The sequence below is a fragment of the Passer domesticus genome, chromosome 8 (genome assembly GCF_036417665.1).
Source record: "Passer domesticus isolate bPasDom1 chromosome 8, bPasDom1.hap1, whole genome shotgun sequence".
Lineage (NCBI taxonomy): Eukaryota > Metazoa > Chordata > Aves > Passeriformes > Passeridae > Passer > Passer domesticus.
This window is the reverse complement of record NC_087481.1, coordinates 46,149,844-46,168,313: the sequence shown is the minus strand read 5'-3', so window position 1 is coordinate 46,168,313 and position 18,470 is coordinate 46,149,844. Positions and strand designations below refer to the sequence as shown.

Here is an 18,470-nt window from a genome sequence, read left to right as displayed (position 1 = left end):
GGCGGCGACTGCCGGGCCGGGCCGACCAGCGCCGCCTCTACCCGCGCCCGCCCCGCCCCGCCCCGCCCGCCGCGCGGGGGAGGGGCCTCCGCCCGGCGCCGCCAATCAGCGCCCGCCCGCTCGCCAATCAGCGCCAGGCCACACCCCCGCCGCGGCCCGCCCCCTCCCCAGCCCTGGGGGCGCGTGACTCCGGTGTGTACGCCGGGCGCGCGGGGGCGGGGCCGGCCGCGCGGCTGTGGCCAATTACGGAGGCGCTCGGGGCCGAGGGGGGCGGAGCCTTAGGAGGGGCGCGACCAATGGGGGTGCGGTGCGGCCGGCGCGCGCTGCGCTCGGCAGGAGCGGCCCCGGGAGCGCCCGCGCCGGGGCACAGCGCGGCCGAACCGGGCCGGGCCATCCCGCTTCCCCCGCCGCTGCCGCCCGGCCCACGGCCCCCGCCGCTCCCCTCGGGCCCGCCGCGCCGCTCGCCCCCCTCAGGGGCCCGGGAGCGCCGCCCCGCGTCCGCGCGCCGCAGCGGTGGGCGGTCGCGCAGCGCCCCCTGGCGGTTCCGCCACGCCGCGCGGGCCGGCCCGACGGGGCGCACCGCGCTGCCGCCCGCCGGGATCTGCGGCGGCGCAGGCCGCTCCCCAGCCCTGCCCGTGCCCCAGGCGGCCCCAGCCGCCGCCGGTGCAGTACCGTGCGACGCTCCAGAAATCTGTCGCACTGCGGCCCGGGCCCCCTCCGCCCCGACAGCTCCTCGGCTGTGTCGCGCCTGAGGGCGGAATTAACCATTAAATACCGAATACGGACGGGCCGCGCTCCTCGCTCGCCTCTGCTCCGCTCCGCCGCCCCGTGCCGCGGCGTGAGGTGAGCGGGGCCGGGCTTTGGAGCTCCCGTTGGGCACATCCAAAGCCTCCCCAGCTGTCCCTGCTCATCCCCAGTTCAGGGGTGCACCGAGGGCCGAGAAAGCACCTGCGCATTCCCTGTGCCGTGTCCCACCGCCCTGAGAGCCCCGCTGTGCCGCAGTCCCAGCTGGGGTAACGCACACCCCACGCCCGGCCATCATCGCTCCATGTCCGTCACTTATGAAGGAGCCGGGAAACAGTTCAGCATCCTGGGGAGCCAGAGACAAACAGCCGTGGGAGCAGCCAGCATGGCTTGCTGTGGCTGACACCCTATAGAGGCGGTAAAACAGCCTCCCCTGCTGTTTAAGTGCAGAAAATGGAAGAATAAACTGTGCAGAGCAACCCAAGAAGATGTGGAGCAGAGCACAGTGCTCTGAGGGCTGTAGCCACAAATCTTTCCTGGTCCCAAACCACATTCAGCTTATCCTGAGGGAGTTCTGCTCCCCCCCTAAGGCTGTGACAGGTGTCCTTGAACCACAGCGACACCCTGCTAACCACAGGGTTAGCAGGACTCAGGAATCCCATCCCTTTTCCCTCAGTGAATCAGACCATCACAGCCTCTGGCTGCTGCCATCACAGCCCTCTCTGCCTGCCGAGGGAGGACACCAATGCTGCGGAGCTTCACACTAGAACAGGATTTGGGCCATCTCTACAATCACCGACTACAGACTGGGCTGCTGGACAGATTATGTCGGGGTTCCTCACACGGGATAGGGCTGCAGGACCCCCTCTTTTCATGCACTGGGGGCTGAAAACCCCAAGGCTGTGCATGCACAAATAAAGCCAGGCAAAGAGACACCACCTGGTGAGGCCCTTAATGCTCCACATCACAGTCAAGTTCTCTTAGCTGCTTCCTTCCTGACATGCTGAGAATTTGGGAAAGCATAGTGCAATGCAAATCGAGTGGCATTTGAGCTGTGGCCTTTTTCTGTATGCACAGAGCGGGGATCTCACTGCGGGTGCAGCTCTTCCCAGGCAAGTTGAAAGGCCATAAGAGGGACTCATGTCTTTTTAATGAAGGGATTTGCAGGTAGGACCCCACCTGCTCTTCCCTTCCCACTGGGAAGGCTGTCTTTGATAGCAGGAGCTAATTGCTGCAAACCTCCCATGGAAGAAGTCTTTGTAAGTAATCTAGAAAGAGGGCTGGTGGTGGGGTGTGTGTATTAAACAGCTCCTTCCTCCCAAGGTCCCATCAGTGAGGTCATTCCACACAATTTCAAAACAATTTCAGGTGTCCTGAACATCTGGACCCTCCTCAGACACTGCTACTGCTATGGCAGAGCATCCTTGGCATTGGCCTGTTTATTTTGGAACCCAGATATCATTGGGTTTTGCTTCTTAACTTCCCCCATGCCACAAAAGATCATGCTTAAATGGCAGAGATGGGAAATTTGGCCCCTCCTGTAAAATTACTGTGTGAGGAGGGGTGAGAATGGTCCCTTACTTCTAAGTTTAGCTGTTCAGCAGCCCCCAGCCTTTCCCAAGCACTTTCTGTGGGCCAGGTCCTGTGGGATTCATGCTGGGCAGCAGGAATGCAGTCCATCACCTCCCACCACATCCTAAAAGCACTCCCACCTTGCTCTTTGCCTGCTGTGGGATGCAGCTGGATGCATTACTGCTTTTCCAGAACTGCTGAATTTCCCTGCAAAACTCTGCAGGTGACTCAGGGCTTTCCAACTAGATGGAGTCCAGGGGAAATAGAAACCTCAGTGGCACTGGACAGGGAAAGAGAGAGCAATCCCCACCTGGAACAGGCTGCAGGGCTGCAAGTGAGGCAGAAACTGTCCCTGTGTGCCCAAGCCACGCAGGCACTGTCAGCCCCACAGTGAGGGACTCACAGGACGGGTCCTCACTGCAACCAGGCACAACCTGCCCCACCAGCCCTGCCAGGGAAGCACAGCACCCACGGCCCTGTGGCAGCTACAAACACACAGCCTTTGAGCTCAGACATGTATTTATTTGCTCTCTGGTGGAATACATCACTGGGAACATGTTCTCTCACCCCACTGACTTCCAGCAGGGGTGTGGGGACACCAGCTGCCACTCAGCAGCACCCTGGGGGACCACAGGTGCCACCATGACAGCTGGCAGGACCTGGGGCTCTCAGGCGCTCCAGCAGCTGGAAGGGATCACAGATCTTCTCCTGAAGGACAGAGAAAAACCCAGGGCAGGATCAGGCCAGTGGGAAGCAAGAGGCACCTGAGAAAGTGGCACTTGGCACTTCCTTAGCTATCATGGGGGGCAACCTCTGGGTCACTCCAGCTGCTTTTTACTGCAGCAAGGAAGAAGCCAAGAGCTTGTCTGGGACTTTGGCTCTGCCTTTATCTGAGAAATGCCTCCTGCTTGGACAGAGTCCTGAGAAAATCTCCCCTTCCTAAGCACGACGCTGTATTTCAGGGATACGCAGCTGCAGGGAGTTATCTCCCTTCTATCTCCTGGCCCATCTACAGGCTGCAGGGACCACCAAGGAGAAGAGATAGGCTTCCAGCAGATAGAATGTTTTGTGCTGCAGGGTCAGGGTTGGCAGCCAGGGCCAACCTAATCTTCCATCAGCAGGCAGGAGAGCAATGGGCAGGAAGAAACTGTGGGGATGGGCCACCATCTCCCTGGGGCAGAATGTGCACAGGGGGAAGGATGACTCCCCTTGGGAGACCTCAGAGTCCAGCTGTCAGCCTCACCAGTTCCCATGGACATGTTGGGGTGGTTAGAGCAGATGCCCCTTTGGAGGGCTCCAGCTTGGGTAGGGGTACAGTTTGTCCCAACTCAGGCACCAGGCACCACTCTTGGTTTCCCACAAGCTCCTGCCCAGCCCAGAAGGAGTCAGGTATCATGCTAGAGCTCTTCTGATACCCCATAGGAACTCTGATGTCCCAATTCCTTAACCCAGCCACGGAGCTGCCCTCTACCAACCTTCACTCTCTTGCCACAGCAGCCCTGTGGTGCTGCAGCGTTTGCTCCGCCAGCTCGGATCAGGAACTTCTCTGCAAACCTGGAGCTCTGCAAGATCGCAGCCATCTCAGCATCCACGTCCACCACCTCTCCTTCCTGGGGGCAGAGGAATGGTCACAGGTCTGGGGTCCCAGATATGTGTCCCAGGGGATTCCAGCCACCCAGCCAGATGATGGGGAGAGTGAAAGCAGGAGCACGTCTTGGCCCAAAACCTGAAGAAGCACCCACAAAACCCAAGCACCAGCCTTCAAACCATTCTGGGAAGCCACCATGGATGTCCTACTTCTACCATTATCACAAAGCAATGGATGCATCTGTCTCCCTTTCCTGTACACTTGCACTCCCCTGGGTTTACACAGCCCCTCGGCTCCCACCCACCATCCCCTCCACCAAAACTTGCCCCCCAGATCACAGAGGATGCTGCTGAATAGCAGCTTCATCAGCTTTAACTCTTCCCTACAGAGCCCCAGCAGGCTTTCCCAAACCTTGAAGGTGAAGTTGGCATCAAACACCAGCTCTCGCTCGTGCCCCACAATCCCGCCCTGGTAGGTGACCTGTCCTGGCCCCGTCCGGCTGCCCCCCGGCACCTTGAACAGGCGGTAAGTTGCGGAAACAAAGCGGCAGTCGCCTGCAAGGGAGAGGTTGGTGGCTTGGGCACTCAACACCTGGGCTGGGATCCCAGCAGAGCTTCCCACAGCTGGCACTCCCTGGCTGCATCCTCACCGACAATGCCCTCCAGCTCCTTGTCGCCAATGGAGATGGGGCTGGCGGTGACCAGGCATGGGGGGCTGAACCCCACCTCCTCAGCAATGCTGTACAGGTCTCTCCAGTACAGGGCTCCTGCCAGGCACTCTCCTGGTACGAGACCACAGACACGGGGGATGGAGGCAAAGGCCCGGTCCCCCCGTGCCACGTCACCCCCATCCCGCAGCCCTACGCACCCCACAACACCCGGTGCTTGCGGATGCTCTCGCTCAGGCGCTGGCTGGCGTAGACGTCACTGAAGTACATCTCTCCCCCGGGCTGGAGGGCAGCAAGGAGTGAAGGGAGGCCTCAAGAAGCAAAGAGACAAAAGGGGCAAGGAGAATTGGGAACTGCCTAATCCTACCCTGCTTGGGACCCTCTGCAGAGATGCCCTCCCCTGACCCCATCCTGCAACCATGCCTTGCCAGATCCCATTTGCTGCTTCTCAGTGGCACTCCAACAACAGGACCACCCCAAGCCTGCTTTGCTGCCATGGGCATGAGCCCACCATCACCTTCAGCACACGGAAGGCCTCCTGCAGCACAGCCCTCTTGTCAGGGGCAAGGTTGATCACGCAGTTGGAGCTGTGGGGGAGGAGACCAAGGCTTATTTACACCCTCTTGCACACTTGGCACCACCAGCTGCTGTGTATCCCATCACTTCACACATTTGGAAACACCAATTTGACCATGAAAAGAGCAGTTAATATTCCCAGGCTCTAGTCCAGACTCTGGCTTGGGATTTCCCTTTTCTCCTTTTTAACACTTCTGAAGCAGTGACCCATTGGGATGCAGACCCAGCCCACAGCCCCAGGAAGCAGCAGGATTGGGGGTGACTGTGCCCTGCATGACACCTACATGACAATATCATAGCTCTCATCAGCCAGTCCGGCATCACCCAGCTTCTCCATGTAGCCATGGAAGAACTCCACGTTAGGCTTTCGGTAGCCAAACTTATCCATGTGGTAGGCAATGTGCTTCTTCGCCACCTCAACCTGGCAGGAGGAAGGGAACGATGTGGGGGAGCTGCAGGAAGGATGAGGGGGAGCCCCAGATCCGTGCCATACTTGGCCCTGGGTCATGTCTATCCCGGTGACGTGGCCCTGCTCCCCGACCAGCTGGCTCAGCAGGTAGCAGTCCCTGCCGCTGCCGCTGCCCAGGTCCAGAATCCAGCACGAGGACAGGCACTCAGGGATCACCAGACCGCAGCCGTAGTACCTGGGGGATGCTGAGCTGAGCTGGCTGGAGGTGCCCCACGGCACAGCCGAGAAGGGGCTGCAGCCCACGGGGATGTGGCAGTGGAGGAGAGACCCTGGGGTTTACCTGGCCACCACCTCCTCATGGATGTGCTCCAGAGCATCTCTCACCAGCTTTGAGACAGGTCTGGCTGAGGTGATGCACGCGTTGGTTTTGAGGTCCTCTGACTTCTGCAGCTCTTTGCCGTAGTAGTCCTGAGATGGGAAGGACAGAGGCCACTAAACTGTGCCAAGTTGAGCCCTGGGAGCTCCCTATGCTCTAAAACATGGGGGCCATGCCTGCACTCAGCCTGTACGTGTGCACATGTCCTCTGGCACTGGCACTCTCATTTCCACCTAGCCAAAAACTACAGTAAGATCAGGCATCCCTTTGCCCCCATCCTCCCCAGCTCCCTTTGCTCATATGCACTGATGTGTTTGTGCAAGAAGGAATTTAATTCCCATTTTCAGTAACTTTGCAGGCTGCAGCCACCATTTCCCTGGCTGAGAAGAGTACAGGGAACAAGGACAGGGAAATGCCAGGTTGCTCCACCCCCCATTCCTGTGTGAAACAGGAGCAAAGCTACCAAGTGCACCTGGCATTTTCATCTGGGCCCAGAAACAAGCTTTATCCTCTAATGGCAGCAGAAACTCTAGCACAGCCCAACAGCCCCATCCCTGCCCAGCTCCCATCCACATTCCTCACCTGCACCTCCTGGTGGATCTGCTCTCCGATGGGAGCTGCCACTGCAACGGGAATGTGGGGCTGGCAGCTGACACCACAGAGATGGGCACCACACCAGGTCCTCCCAACACTTCCGAAACCCCCCCTTCCCCCAGATACCGCAGCACTTTTTGGTCTCCCTCAGCAGAACTCTGAAAATCCCCCCTAACAGGATGCTCCAGGGGGCACCTGACAACATCCCTCCACCCCAAAAATCCAGTCCCAGCTGCCCAGGAGAGACGAGCCCCCAAAGCATCCCTGTAGGGTAAATCCCCCTCCCCTGCTCTGCAGAGCCCTTGGCCCAAGGGCAGCCCCAGCAGAGGCGCTGGGCTGTCTTACTGCCTCCAGCTGCAGGGCCCAGCCGGACTCTGCCCAGCCGGCCACGCTCCTCCCCAGCACCCCGTGCTGTCCCGGCATCCCACGCTGCCTTCCGGCCTGGCACACGGCCCCGCAGCACACGGGCACGGCCGGGCTGCCGGCGCCGCTCCCGTGCTGAGCACGCTGCCATCAGCCATGGTCTCGCTGCAGCCACCCCCCAAATGCCACCCTGCTGCCTGCTCCCCAACAGCTCTGCACCTCCGCACTGCAGCCCCGTCCCTGCTTGTCCCAAAGGCAGCGAGACACAAATGTAATGCCACGGGACTGCTGTAGCCTCTGCAGGGGACTTTGGAAGGGACGAGCCACCTGCAGCAAGGTCACACTGCCTCTGCAAAGCCCTGAGCTGAAGCAGAATGGGGGATCCTGGGGGGCAGAGACCCACCATCCCAAACAGCCTCCCCAGTGCACAGGAACCACTAGCAACAGAATCCAGGACAGACTGCTGCAGTTTGGTGGTGTTCAGGACAGCTTTTATTCCCAGCAAGACAGTCACAGGGAAAACTCTCATTCCCAAAGTGCACCTGCAAAGCTGGGGTCAGAATGTCACCCAAGGCAAAAACACTGGCAGGGATGGTGAAATCTAGTCTGAGAAGGCTCTGCAGCACAGGAGCCAGACTCCAGCAGCATTCCAACAGGAATGTGGCAGGCCCGTGTCGGCTCTCAGCCTGCCTGCTCCTATCAGCTGGTGAAAAGCACACTCAGGGAAACAAGTGCTTCCCGTGCACTCCAAGTGCTCCAGATAAGTGACTTACCAAAAACAAGACACAGTATTTATAGCTGGTCCTGGATGTGAACAGCTCACTAGCCTTCAAGAGAGCAGTGCAGAACTGAGCACACCAGCTCCTGATGCTCTCCTGCCTTTGGATACCTTCCCAAGCAGACACAAACACACACCACAGCCAAGGCTGCTTCATCAAAAGCTGGAGCAGCAGCCCAGGAGAAGGAATGCAGCTGAAGGCCGAATGCAGCACATGTGGGCTGGCAAAGGGATGATGTTCCAAACTCTGGCAGAGAGGAAAATGAGATAACCTCTGAGGAGGACGATGGCCAAACCACATCCAGCTAGGCCACTGGCAGATGTGTGTGCTCGGATTCCTGGTCTCAGAAATTCTGTGCAGGGACTGGCACCTCAGCCTACACTGAAGCACCTCTCCCACGCCCAGGCACTTGCAGCTCACACTGATTAAAAAGCCCTAAATAAACTGCACTCTGTGCCACCTCTGTGACTAAATACAGAGCAGTGGCAAACTGCAGGCACCTGCATTTAAACGCCATGCCTCAACTCTGCATTGCTTGCCAAGGGTGCTGGGGTGGGCTGAGCACTTCACGCTACGTGGGAAGTAAGCAGACACAGGAATCATTGGGAAGAGCAAAGTTTCAGGGAAGTTTGTTTCAGCCAGGTGCAGATGCAGGCGAGCACTCTGGAGCAGAGGTGTGGGTGCAGGCACACGAGAGGGGGCCACGTGCCCAGAAGCACAGACCCTGCACATATCCCAGCTGACATCCAGCATCATCCAGACACAGTTCTGAGCCCCAGGGGCTGGAGGGGGGAGAACACTTCACTCCCTCAGTGCTGGTCGAGATTTCCTCAAGCCTTCGGCTCCCCCTCATTTCAGCAAGTGACTCAGCTGGTCCTGGAGGTTTGACGAGCGCTCCACGCTGGGCACAAAGAGGTTCATGGTGAGATCTGCTCCCAGGCTGTGCTGTGCTGCCTGTGCCCAAGGGACAGAGCAGCTCTAGAGCTGACACTGCAGCAAAGAGAAACCCTGGGGTCCCCCAACCCCCCTCTGTGTCCCCACAAAGGAAACCTCACTTCATGCACCGTGCTGTACACAACTCTGCTCCCACCACCCTCATCTCCTCTCACAAGCAACTCCACATGTTCTATCACATCAGTGAAACAAAAGGAAGCTTGGGTATGAATCCCATCTCTTCACAATACTGAGGTGTTATCCTGCTGGGCCAGCAGCTGCAAAAATCTTTCCATTCTGCTTTCCCCCATCCAACTCCATCACCTTCCCCTTTCTACCCGCACATGCATGTCCCCCAGGTCCTCCCAGAACTCACTTCTTTTGAATTGCTTCTTGCCTAGATGAGAAAAGAAAAGACAAAAAGACAAAAAGAGCATTAGAAAAATAAAATCTCAGTCACGGTTTATGTTATGTCAAACAAGGGTTCAAGAGGCCAAAACTCCAAGGTGTTTCTGGATTAAGTTCTGGGGGACAGAAGCAGCAGTGGCTTCTCCTTCTTAGTCCCAGGTGTATCATACACACTCATGGGAGACACAGTGCATGGCAAACAGGAGGCAAAAATTTCAGCTCCCACCCCAAAACAGCCTGAAGAGGGCTGGAAAATTCCAGCTCCAAGGCCTGCTCAGCTTTGAAGAACTGCAAAAGAGGGATCAGTCTGAGCTGGCAGGTTCATGCAAAGTCTTTAAGGAGAACAGAGAAGGACTGAAGGATCCCACTCAGCCCCCAAGAGAGAACGCCTACTTACTGGTACTGTAGATGAGTAGTTATTATGGCCATTTTTCTTAAACTCTGTGGAGAACGAAACAAAGAATGAATGCCTACAGAAATCACAGTGCAGTGTCCTAATGCCCTGGGGGTTCCTCCAGCACAGCCACCACTCTGTTGCTGCACTGACTGCAAAACACCCCTGCTGGTATCTGCCAGCAGTGGCACACTTCCTTCTCCTTTCCCAGTGACATGCAGAGTGCTTTGTTTCAGCCCACAGGCCTCAGGCTTTCTGTCAGGGAGGGCACAGCTTGAGGGCTGGCCGGCCTGCAGGACACCGGGAGTCCAGCAGCTCTGGCTCTGAGGAAGCACTGAATTGTTCTGGCCAGCAGCCCTGCTGCCTGAAGTCATGTATTTGACTCCAGGGCTCCGGCAGCACGGCTGCAAACTGTTCTTACCACCTCTCCTCCCGTCCCCAGAAACGCTGCTGCTCGGGCACAAGACACAGCTTACATCTTCCGAGTGCAGGATGGCGTCTTCTTGCATCACCATGTTCCTCGCAGCTTGACCCAGGAGCTACAAGACAAACAGACCAGGCTGAGGCGCTGCAGCTTTGCCTTTCCCGAGGGCCCCGTGACGGCTGGCAGGGTGACACTCGCGGTGACACCGTGCGGGGACCACCGCGGAGCCGTGACAGCGCATCCACCGCTCCCACCTGTCACCGTGAGGAGCTGGCAGCCACCCTCCCGCCTGCCACCGTCCCGAGGCGCTGCCCAGCCGTGCCCGCACCCCGGTCCCGCTGTCCCGGTCCCGGCCCAGACACAAGGATGGGTCCCCTCCTCGGACTACAGCTCCCAGCATGCACTGCGCCGCCCTCGCGGCTCCCAGCTCCGCTCCGGCCCTGTAATCGGCCGCCCGCCGGCACCCGCCGCTCACCTCGGCGCTACGGGAGCCCTTCAGCACCTGCTTAGTGAGAGCGATCACGTCGGTGCCGCAGCTCGTCACCTTCTCGGTCAGGAGCCCCTTCACCGAGTGGCCAAAGCGCGCCTGGCCGTCCGCCGCGCCCCCCGCCGCCATCTTACCCCGCCCGCGCCCCGCCCCGCCTACCCCCGGGAGCCGCTACGGCGAGCGCCGGGGGCCTGAAGGCTCGGAAAGGCGCAGAGCCCGCGGTGGCCGGGGATCCTGCCGGGAGGGGCGTCAGTTCCCACAGGATTCCCCCGATGAGGACACAGACCTCATCACCTCGGGCACAGACACCCACGGGCTGCCCAGCACTGACAAGCACAGACCAAGGATGACCAGGGTTTCTCAGCCCTGGCCAGTACTTGCCCTGTAGTGACCAGGGTTGGCCAATGGTCCCGGGGGGTGACCGGCGCTCACCAGCACTGCCGAGGGCTGCCCAGCGGTGTCCAGCGCTATCCGTGTCTCCCCAGCCCTGACAAGAGCTGATGATGAGGGATGCTCCGCGCTTTCCCACGTGTCTCGTGCTGCCCATTCCCGCCCGGATCTGTCGAGGCGCTCCCCGGCTGCGATGGGTTCCAGTGCCCCGGCAGAGCCCCCTGCTGTGCTCACGGCACCCAGGACAGACCTCGAGCTGTCCCCACAGGGCCCTGGGGACGGAACCCCAAGGACGGCTCCGGCCCTGGGCATCCCCTGGCCCCCAGCGCGCTGGAAGCGGCTCCCCATGGCCACCCAGGCTGGCCGTGGCCCCGCTGCCCTCGCCCCCCGCCATGCGCCCACAGCTGCGGAGCTGGCCGGGGGCCCAGCGCTCGGCTCCCCCCTCCTTGTCCCCCGATAAGGAGCCGAGCCCGCCTCAGAGTCAAGGAGACGACCCCGCAGCCGCTATAAGGGCCCCCGCGCGCGGCGGCGGCGCAGCCGGGCCCGCCATGGCGCTGCTGGGCGCCCTGCTGCTGGCCCTGGCGCTGCTCTGCACCTGGCGCCTGGCGCGCCGCGCCCACAGCCCGCCGAGCGCCGCGGCCACGGGCCGGGGCCGCCCGCGGAGCCTGCCGGCCCTGCCGCTGGTGGGGAGCCTGCTGCAGCTGGCCGGGCACCCCCAGCTCCACCTGCGGCTGTGGCGCCTGCAGGGCCGCTACGGCAGCCTCTACGCCCTGTGGATGGGCTCCCACTACGTGGTGGTGGTGAACAGCTACCGGCACGCCAGGGAGGTGCTGCTGAAGAAGGGCAAAGACTTCGCCGGACGGCCCCGCACCGTGAGTCGGCAGCAGGTCCTGGGGACCCCTTCCCGCTGCGGCGTGGGGTGCGGAGGGGCCGCTCCCGCGGCAGACACCGGCACGGCCCAGGGCCCGCGCCCCGACCCATCCTGCCGGCACCCTCCACACCCCGCTGCCCAGGGCGAGCCCTGCCGTCCTCCAGCCCAAGGGCGCCTGCTTTTCCTGCATCCCACGGGGATGTGGGTTCAGCTGCTAGCAGGCTCCCTGCACCCCCTAAATTCCCCGGGCATCCTAGAGCCCCTAACTCTTTATCAGTCCTTGGCAGGGGGAAAGCAAACCTCACGTCCTGTGCTTTGCCTGCCTGCATTAACCTCCAGCCCCCCGGACGCTGTGTGGGATGGGGTGAGATGATCATGCATCCCCTGCGGCGGGATGACCCTGCCTGTCCCTCAGGTGACCACGGACCTGCTGTCGCGGGGCGGCAAGGACATCGCCTTCGCCAGCTACGGACCCCTCTGGAAGTTCCAGCGCAAGCTGGTGCACACTGCCCTCTCCATGTTCGGGGAGGGCTCCCTCGCCCTCGAGAGGATCAGTAAGTGCCCCCCTCCAGCCCCAGGCTCCCTCCCAGCTCTGGTTCCCTCCCACGCTGTACTTTTTCTTCTTAAGTGCCCCGATTCCCTGGGAACGAAGGAAAGACAGTGGCTCAGTCCGTGTCCCCTGGTATTCCCTCAGCTTGCCAGGCAGGGGCTCTGTCCCTCTCCTCATATCCCCTGTACTTTACCAACACCTCTCCATGTGTTTTCTACCCTGAACTTTAGCTCCCCTCACTCACAGATGGGGAGACTGAGGCATGGAGCCAGCTCCCTGCTCCACCCAGGAGGGCATCCTTGCACATCTCCATTCTCCCTGCTCCTCCCCAGCACCCAGCATTGTCCCTTCTGCCCATCCCAGCCCCTCTGCAGGCCACACACCCTGTGTGAGCAGGGGACCCCTCCTTCCAGCCCCCAGCTGCCCCTTTCACCCCTGGGCATAATCATCACTCCCTCACCACCCCTGGCCTGCCTGTCCTCCCCCCAGTCTGCCGGGAGGCCGCCTCCCTGTGCGAGACGCTCAGCGCCGCGCAGGACACGGCCCTGGACATGGCCCCCGAGCTCACTCGGGCCGTCACCAACGTGGTCTGCTCCCTCTGCTTCAACTCCTCATACCGGCGTGGGGACCCCGAGTTCGAGGCCATGCTGGAATACAGCCAGGGCATCGTGGACACCGTGGCCAAGGAGAGCTTGGTGGACATCTTCCCCTGGCTCCAGGTGAGCAGGAACACGGGCACTGCCCATTCCTCTCACCTCAGATGAGAGGAAGGAGCTGGGATGTGTCCTGTAGGAGCATCCCTGTACTGGTGACCCACAAGAGCCAGTACACTGCCTGGGGGCCTGCAGGGGCTGGGCTGGGCTGAGCTGTAGACTGTTGTAATGTGCTTTTCTCCCTCAGATATTTCCCAACAAGGACCTGACCCTGCTGAAGAAATGCCTCCAGGTCCGGGACCAGCTGCTCCAGCAGAAATTCACTGAACACAAGGTGCCAGCAGGGCCAGGACAGGGAGGTGCTGGGGCTGGGGTGGTGGGCACTGTGCCAGGACAGCCTGGCTCATGCATGTCCCTCGGCAGGAAGCTTTCTGTGGAGACACGGTGAAGGACCTCATGGATGCCCTCCTGCAAGTGAGGCTCAGTGCTGAGAACAGCAGCCCTCTGGAGCCAGGGCTGGAGCTGACTGATGACCACCTCCTCATGACCGTGGGGGACATCTTTGGGGCCGGTGTGGAGACCACCACAACTGTGCTTAAATGGGCTGTGCTCTACCTGCTCCACTACCCTGAGGTAGGGTCTGCACCCTACAGCAAGGGTTTGGGTTCCCTCCAGCACCAGGGATGTCTTGGGGAGTTTTGGGGAAGGCAGGGGCCAAAAGGGAAGTCAGGCTCTGCAGATAAGCAGGATCAGGCTGCAGGCACTTCTGCCCACACAAGCTGACAGGACACGCTGATGATGCTGGGTGTACTCCACTGTGCACAGGGCACCTTGCTCCCTGGGCTCCCACAATGGTCCTTGCTTCCCCAGATCCAGAGGAAGATCCAGGAGGAAATGGACCACAAGATCGGCCTGGTGCGTCACCCCCACCTCAGCGACCGCCCGCTGCTGCCCTACCTGGAGGCCACCATCAGCGAGGTGCTGCGCATCCGGCCCGTGTCCCCCCTGCTCATCCCGCATGTGTCCCTTGCTGACACCAGGTGAGACCCCCGGGGCACATCCAGGCCATGGGCAGAGACCGTGGCGAGGGAGCCACTGCCTCACTCTGTGTCTGCTCTGCAGCATTGGGGAATACTCCATCCCCAAGGGGGCCAGGGTCATCATCAACCTCTGGTCTGTGCACCACGACGAGAAGGAGTGGGACAAGCCTGAGGAGTTCAATCCTGGTGGGTTGTGTGATCCTCATTCCCTCCTGGGCCAGGGGATGGCCGGGTGGGTGCAGCAGGTGAGGCATAGCCCTGGGGGAGGCTTGGGTGGTTGGATCCTGCTCCTGCCCTCCTGGGGCATTCACACCTCTTGGTCCTGCAGCTCCTGGGAGGGACACACGTGGTGAACTCGGGCAGGTCTCAGGCAGAAGGGTCAGCCTGTGATGCCAGTGGTGCCCTTCCCCTTGCAGGCCGCTTCCTGGATGAGCGGGGCCAGCACATCCATTCACCCTCACCCAGCTACCTCCCCTTCGGAGCTGGGATCCGTGTCTGCCTGGGAAAAGTCCTGGCCAAGATGGAGCTCTTCCTCTTCCTGGCCTGGGTGCTGCAGAGGTTCACACTGGAGTGCCCTGAGGACCAGCCCCTGCCCTCGCTGGAGGGCAAGTTTGGTGTTGTGCTGCAGGTGCAGAAGTTTCAGGTGAAGGCCAGGCTGAGGGAGGCCTGGAGAGCGGCCTCATGATGGGGAGGAGCCCTGGATCCCAGGCAGGGGGGGTGGGACCACAGAGGCTGCCCCATGGATGAGGGGTTATCCAGATAAAGTTACTCCAAACCCAGCATGGCTGCGGCTATTTTTTGGGCAGGAGGTGGAGGACAGGGTTAAGTGTGAGATGTGTGGTGGCCCCACAACGTGCTGGGAGCACTGGGCTCAGTTGGGAGCACTGGCCTCTCTGCAGCAGCGTGGCAGCTCCTGCCTGCTCACTGTCCTGAGCACTCACTGTCTGCCTGGATTTTGGCCATCGCTCCAGCAGCAGCAGCAGCAGCACAACCTTCCCGTAACGCAAGGGGCCGTGTTTGCTTTGCTTTTGCCAAAAACTACTGTGCCATGGAGGGCAGCGTGTAATTAGGTTTCTGGTTCTCTATTACTTGACCTCTTAATATTTAACTAAATAGCTCCACAGCTATGGCTCAGGGCCCCTGGAGGGAAAGCGGCCAAGGCAGAGGGGAAAGCCCCACAGAGCCCCAGCACAATGTGACACCCCAGCCCTGCACACCCCCTCATTTTCCCCCTGCCCTCTCTGTTGCTAGCAGGCAGGAAAACAGACTTAAACTTCCCCACCACTGAAGCTCCTGCTCAGTGTGTATGAGTTCTTTCAAACCCCCAGTATCTGGCTTTCATGAAGCCCCTTCAACACCTGCATCCAATGCCAAATGGGCCCTGTCAGCCTGTGGCACAAGGGTGATGATGAAGGCAATGCATTTGCAGCCTGGCACAGCATCAGGAGCATCCTCTCTCCTCCCAGTCCATTTTCCAGGGGCTCAGGGTGGTAGGGAGGAGCTGGAGGAAGAACTGCCATGCACATACCTGTCCCAAAGGCAATCCTCAGGCTGATTTGAGCAGCTGACCACCAGAAGCTGGGCAGAGGGAGCACAGCAGGAGCCCAGCCCCACTGCTGCTGCACAGAGCCTCTGATGGCCTCCAAGGGCTGAACCCCACACACTCCCCTCCTTTCCTGCCTGTTTCCATCACACCAGGGGTGCCACTGGGCTTCAATCCCCCTGCTTCTGCTACAACCCACTGTATGGGTGAAGGGGGACGGGACTCAGAATGGGCTTTGGGAAAACTTGGCTAGACACAATGCCCTGGGCTTCCATGGGGATTGGCACCTCCATGCCAGCCTTGTCCTTCCCCTGCCCCCAAATCCTGTCACTGGCAGCACACACTGGCTGGGAGGCTCCAGTACAGTCTCCTGTAACATTGTGATGCCTCCAGGAGCATCAACAGAACCTCCAGCACATGTGTATCCCTTTGCCAAGGCATTTGATTTTGCTCTTGGTAAGGGAAAGGATTTTCTCCTTGCCAGAATCAACACGGGGCCGACACCTTGCTGTTTGCCAATGCACCCACACAAGTGCTAAATGCACCTTGGGGACCTTTGAACCAGGGATGTTTCTAACCTGGAGAATGCCTCCAGCCACCTTCCCCATTTGCCAGGGCTGGCATGTGCTGTCCTAGGCTGGGAGACCAGCACAATCCCAGTACTGCAAATCCCAGCAGCCCAAGCTGGGCCTGCTGCAGGGTGTCTTGCCCCCTACCAAGCCCACCTCCTCCCCACTGGGAGAAGATGCTGCTGTGGAAATTCAGTGCCCAGAAGCAGCTGCCTGGCACTTTGTGAGCTGGTAAACAGCCCCTGGCACGGCTGCTCCCTGCTCTGGGAGTGGGCAGAGGCACTGCTGAATCACCTGGTTGGTATTTCTATCCTGACAGCTGCTCTGGGGCTGTGCTGCTGCACCCAAACCCCTGCACCACCAGAAATCTTCACGTGGGCCACTGGCTCCAGCTCCCTGAGGCAAAGGGGGTCTGTGAGGGAGGAACTGGTGACAATGGAAAGAATGAAGGTTTTTCATTCCCACACTGTTTCTCGGGTACACCATGAAGCAGATGTGTAGCTTGCTGAGGGCACTGGGCAGAGCAAGCCTGAGCAAAGGCTTTTTTCCATTGCACAAACTCATTTTGGGGTGCACAGCCACCCCCACAGCACTTGGCTGACCCAGCTGCACCACAGGGCTCAGCTCAGAAGCCCTCCAAGCTCGAGGCTTGTCTTTGCACCAGGCACCGGCTGACCCTGGACTGTGCCGGAGACTGCCGGCCAGCCCAGGAGGAGCAGGACACGCTTGGAATACCTGCGGGCTCTGCACCGGGCGTGGGGCCAGGAGAGCTGAGTAAGCACAGGCTCAGGACACAGCTGTTTGCCGGTGGAAAACAAATCGAGAAGGAAGCCGGCAGCCGGCAGCCCCCCCGGCACAGAGACTGCAGTGCTTGCACCACCGTCGCGACGGCCCCGCAGCGGGCACCCGTCCCATCTGATAAAAACAGATCTGTGCTGCAAGGATGGGGGGAACCAGCTCTGACCAAGAGGCAACTCATCCTGGCCTTCCCAAGCTGCCCACTGTGGGATGCTGTGGGGCTTGCCAGAGCCAGGGGCTGCCTGTCTGCCCCCTCTCCCGGCCTGGCTTTTCCTATACAAACTAAAGAAAAAGAAATCAGCAGCAAAGGCCTCCCTGGGATGTGCTGCACAGGTGGTGATGGGGGGCCGGGAAGCAGCAGCCTTTGGGAGAACCACTCAGGACAGCAAAGGAGTTTATCCACCAGAGCTGGGCTGTGCCCCAGCTCCCTGCCAAACTCTGCCAGGAGCACGTCAGGCTGGGATGAGCCCAGCCAGGACATGCAGAGAACCAGAGGAGATACAGCTGGGGAGCCCTGGCAGTGCAGAGCAGGAACTCGGAGCCACTGACTCATCCCCAAGTGCTGAGGGGTGCCCAGGGATCCCCAATCTCCCATTGCTCGGCAGAACAGCCTCGTGCTGGCACTGGAGCTGCTCATTCTACTTCTCTCCAGGCTTCCTGCCCCAGGAAGCTTTTGATGACTGTGTAACACAGAGGCTTAACTGCACCTCAGCTTTCCTTAGCCTCCAGTTAGGCAGGAAAAGTTCTGAGAGCAGGCTGCCAGCAAGCATCAAGACACAATTCCCTCCTCCTCCATCTTCAGCCAACACCCATCCACACAGGGTTGTACAAACATGCAATGATATGTGTTAGGAAGATCACACCAGTGCTCCCAGATGATGATTTTGCATCATCACAGAGCTGGAAAGTCCCTTGGGAACACCAAGGAGATGCTGCAGTACCCACCAATCCCAGGAGCCCCCGTGGTGCCCAGGGGACACTCTTGCTGAGCCACCACACTGTGCTCTTCACTTGTCCCCAGGCAACACAACCCCAGCCCACCAGGACACCTGCTGGGTCCTTGCCCTCAGAGCCAGCTTCAGTGGCCAAAAACATTCCGTGTAAGCAGCTCCACACGGACTCCAGCAAAAACAACTTCAAGGAGCACTGCCAGCCACACCTAGATTGTAAGCAGAACACCGAGCACTAGACTGACACTGATTTGCAGTAAAACCTGCTGCATTACTGCAACTCAGTTTGGAAATGATGTATTCATGACTCCCTTACAGCTGGGAATGGGTAAGGTTTGGTACTCCAGAGCTGGAGATGCACATCTGCCCATGCCCTCACACCTCCAGCATTTTACATAGAGTGCATTTGGAGAAGAGCTCTCTGGGCCACACTGGCTTCCTACACAGGGATACATGTGACGGTCAAGCACCCTTCCAAAGCTCCAAAGCTTTAGGAGCTTTGGGAATCCTCTGCCTGCCTATAGATGTCCAAGGAGCTCACCTGCCCCATATCCTGCCCTGCACCACTCCTCCCCATACCAGCTGCCCCTTGCCTGCAGGGCTAAAATCCTAAAGCACTGAAAGCCACTAACAGTCCTGCTCCTCAGGCACTTAGGAGCTGAAGAGACATGGTTTGTGCCCCATTTATTTCTTTGTTGTCTCTAAACGCCCAAAAAACCTCCAGGAGTCATAAGAGGCACACCACTGCTTCTTACTCACTTTTTAAAATTAGAAACATCAGCTTGGCTTACT

At 59.8% G+C, this 18,470-nt stretch overlaps 3 protein-coding genes across 5 annotated transcripts; 1 reads left to right on the top strand and 2 right to left on the bottom strand.

The window, feature by feature from the left end:
• Positions 1-2,817: 2,817 nt before the first annotated feature.
• Positions 2,818-6,937, bottom strand: AS3MT (arsenite methyltransferase). The gene is made up of 11 exons (XM_064431181.1): positions 6,872-6,937; positions 6,515-6,555; positions 5,897-6,024; positions 5,641-5,791; positions 5,432-5,568; positions 5,089-5,158; positions 4,772-4,853; positions 4,554-4,685; positions 4,316-4,458; positions 3,792-3,926; positions 2,818-3,024 (listed from the first exon to the last, which is right to left on the bottom strand). Coding segments are annotated over exons 1-11 (1,119 nt in total). The 5' UTR covers positions 6,873-6,937; the 3' UTR covers positions 2,818-2,925.
• A 421-nt stretch (positions 6,938-7,358) lies between these two features.
• Positions 7,359-11,067, bottom strand: BORCS7 (BLOC-1 related complex subunit 7). 3 transcript variants are annotated; one of them, XM_064431178.1, is made up of 5 exons: positions 10,747-11,067; positions 9,880-9,942; positions 9,407-9,450; positions 8,978-8,998; positions 7,359-8,569 (listed from the first exon to the last, which is right to left on the bottom strand). In XM_064431178.1, exons 1-5 carry the CDS (start codon positions 11,050-11,052, stop codon positions 8,518-8,520), a joined length of 486 nt encoding a protein of 161 aa, XP_064287248.1. In that variant the 5' UTR covers positions 11,053-11,067; the 3' UTR covers positions 7,359-8,517. The 3 variants fall into 3 exon arrangements, with proteins under 3 accessions (XP_064287248.1, XP_064287249.1, XP_064287250.1); XM_064431179.1 differs by lacking the exon at positions 10,747-11,067 and adding an exon at positions 10,303-10,467; XM_064431180.1 differs by lacking the exon at positions 10,747-11,067 and adding an exon at positions 10,303-10,453 and having other exon boundaries at positions 7,359-8,622.
• A 14-nt stretch (positions 11,068-11,081) lies between these two features.
• Positions 11,082-14,597, top strand: LOC135306744 (steroid 17-alpha-hydroxylase/17,20 lyase). Its single transcript, XM_064431176.1, has 8 exons — positions 11,082-11,576; positions 11,991-12,129; positions 12,615-12,844; positions 13,026-13,112; positions 13,202-13,411; positions 13,649-13,818; positions 13,901-14,004; positions 14,235-14,597. The coding sequence occupies exons 1-8, from the start codon at positions 11,097-11,099 to the stop codon at positions 14,501-14,503; spliced, it is 1,689 nt and encodes a 562-aa protein (XP_064287246.1). The 5' UTR covers positions 11,082-11,096; the 3' UTR covers positions 14,504-14,597.
• The last annotated feature ends 3,873 nt before the right edge of the window (positions 14,598-18,470 follow it).

Excerpts from the sequence above, each read along its gene's own strand:
- AS3MT (XM_064431181.1), bottom strand. Across the intron at positions 6,025-6,514 it reads AGATCCACCAGGAGGTGCAG|GACTACTACGGCAAAGAGCT; the intron begins GTGAGGAATGTG and ends TTCCCATCTCAG. Across the intron at positions 5,792-5,896 it reads CATGAGGAGGTGGTGGCCAG|GTACTACGGCTGCGGTCTGG; the intron begins GTAAACCCCAGG and ends AGCATCCCCCAG.
- BORCS7 (XM_064431178.1), bottom strand. The coding sequence starts at position 11,052 with ATGGGGAGCCGCTTCCAGCGCGCTGGGGGCCAGGGGATGCCCAGGGCC. Across the intron at positions 9,451-9,879 it reads CCATCCTGCACTCGGAAGAT|AGTTTAAGAAAAATGGCCAT; the intron begins GTAAGCTGTGTC and ends CGTTCTCCACAG. Across the intron at positions 8,999-9,406 it reads ACTACTCATCTACAGTACCA|GCAAGAAGCAATTCAAAAGA; the intron begins GTAAGTAGGCGT and ends TTTCTCATCTAG.
- LOC135306744 (XM_064431176.1), top strand. The coding sequence starts at position 11,097 with ATGCGCCCACAGCTGCGGAGCTGGCCGGGGGCCCAGCGCTCGGCTCCC. Across the intron at positions 11,577-11,990 it reads TCGCCGGACGGCCCCGCACC|GTGACCACGGACCTGCTGTC; the intron begins GTGAGTCGGCAG and ends CCTGTCCCTCAG. Across the intron at positions 13,412-13,648 it reads ACCTGCTCCACTACCCTGAG|ATCCAGAGGAAGATCCAGGA; the intron begins GTAGGGTCTGCA and ends TTGCTTCCCCAG.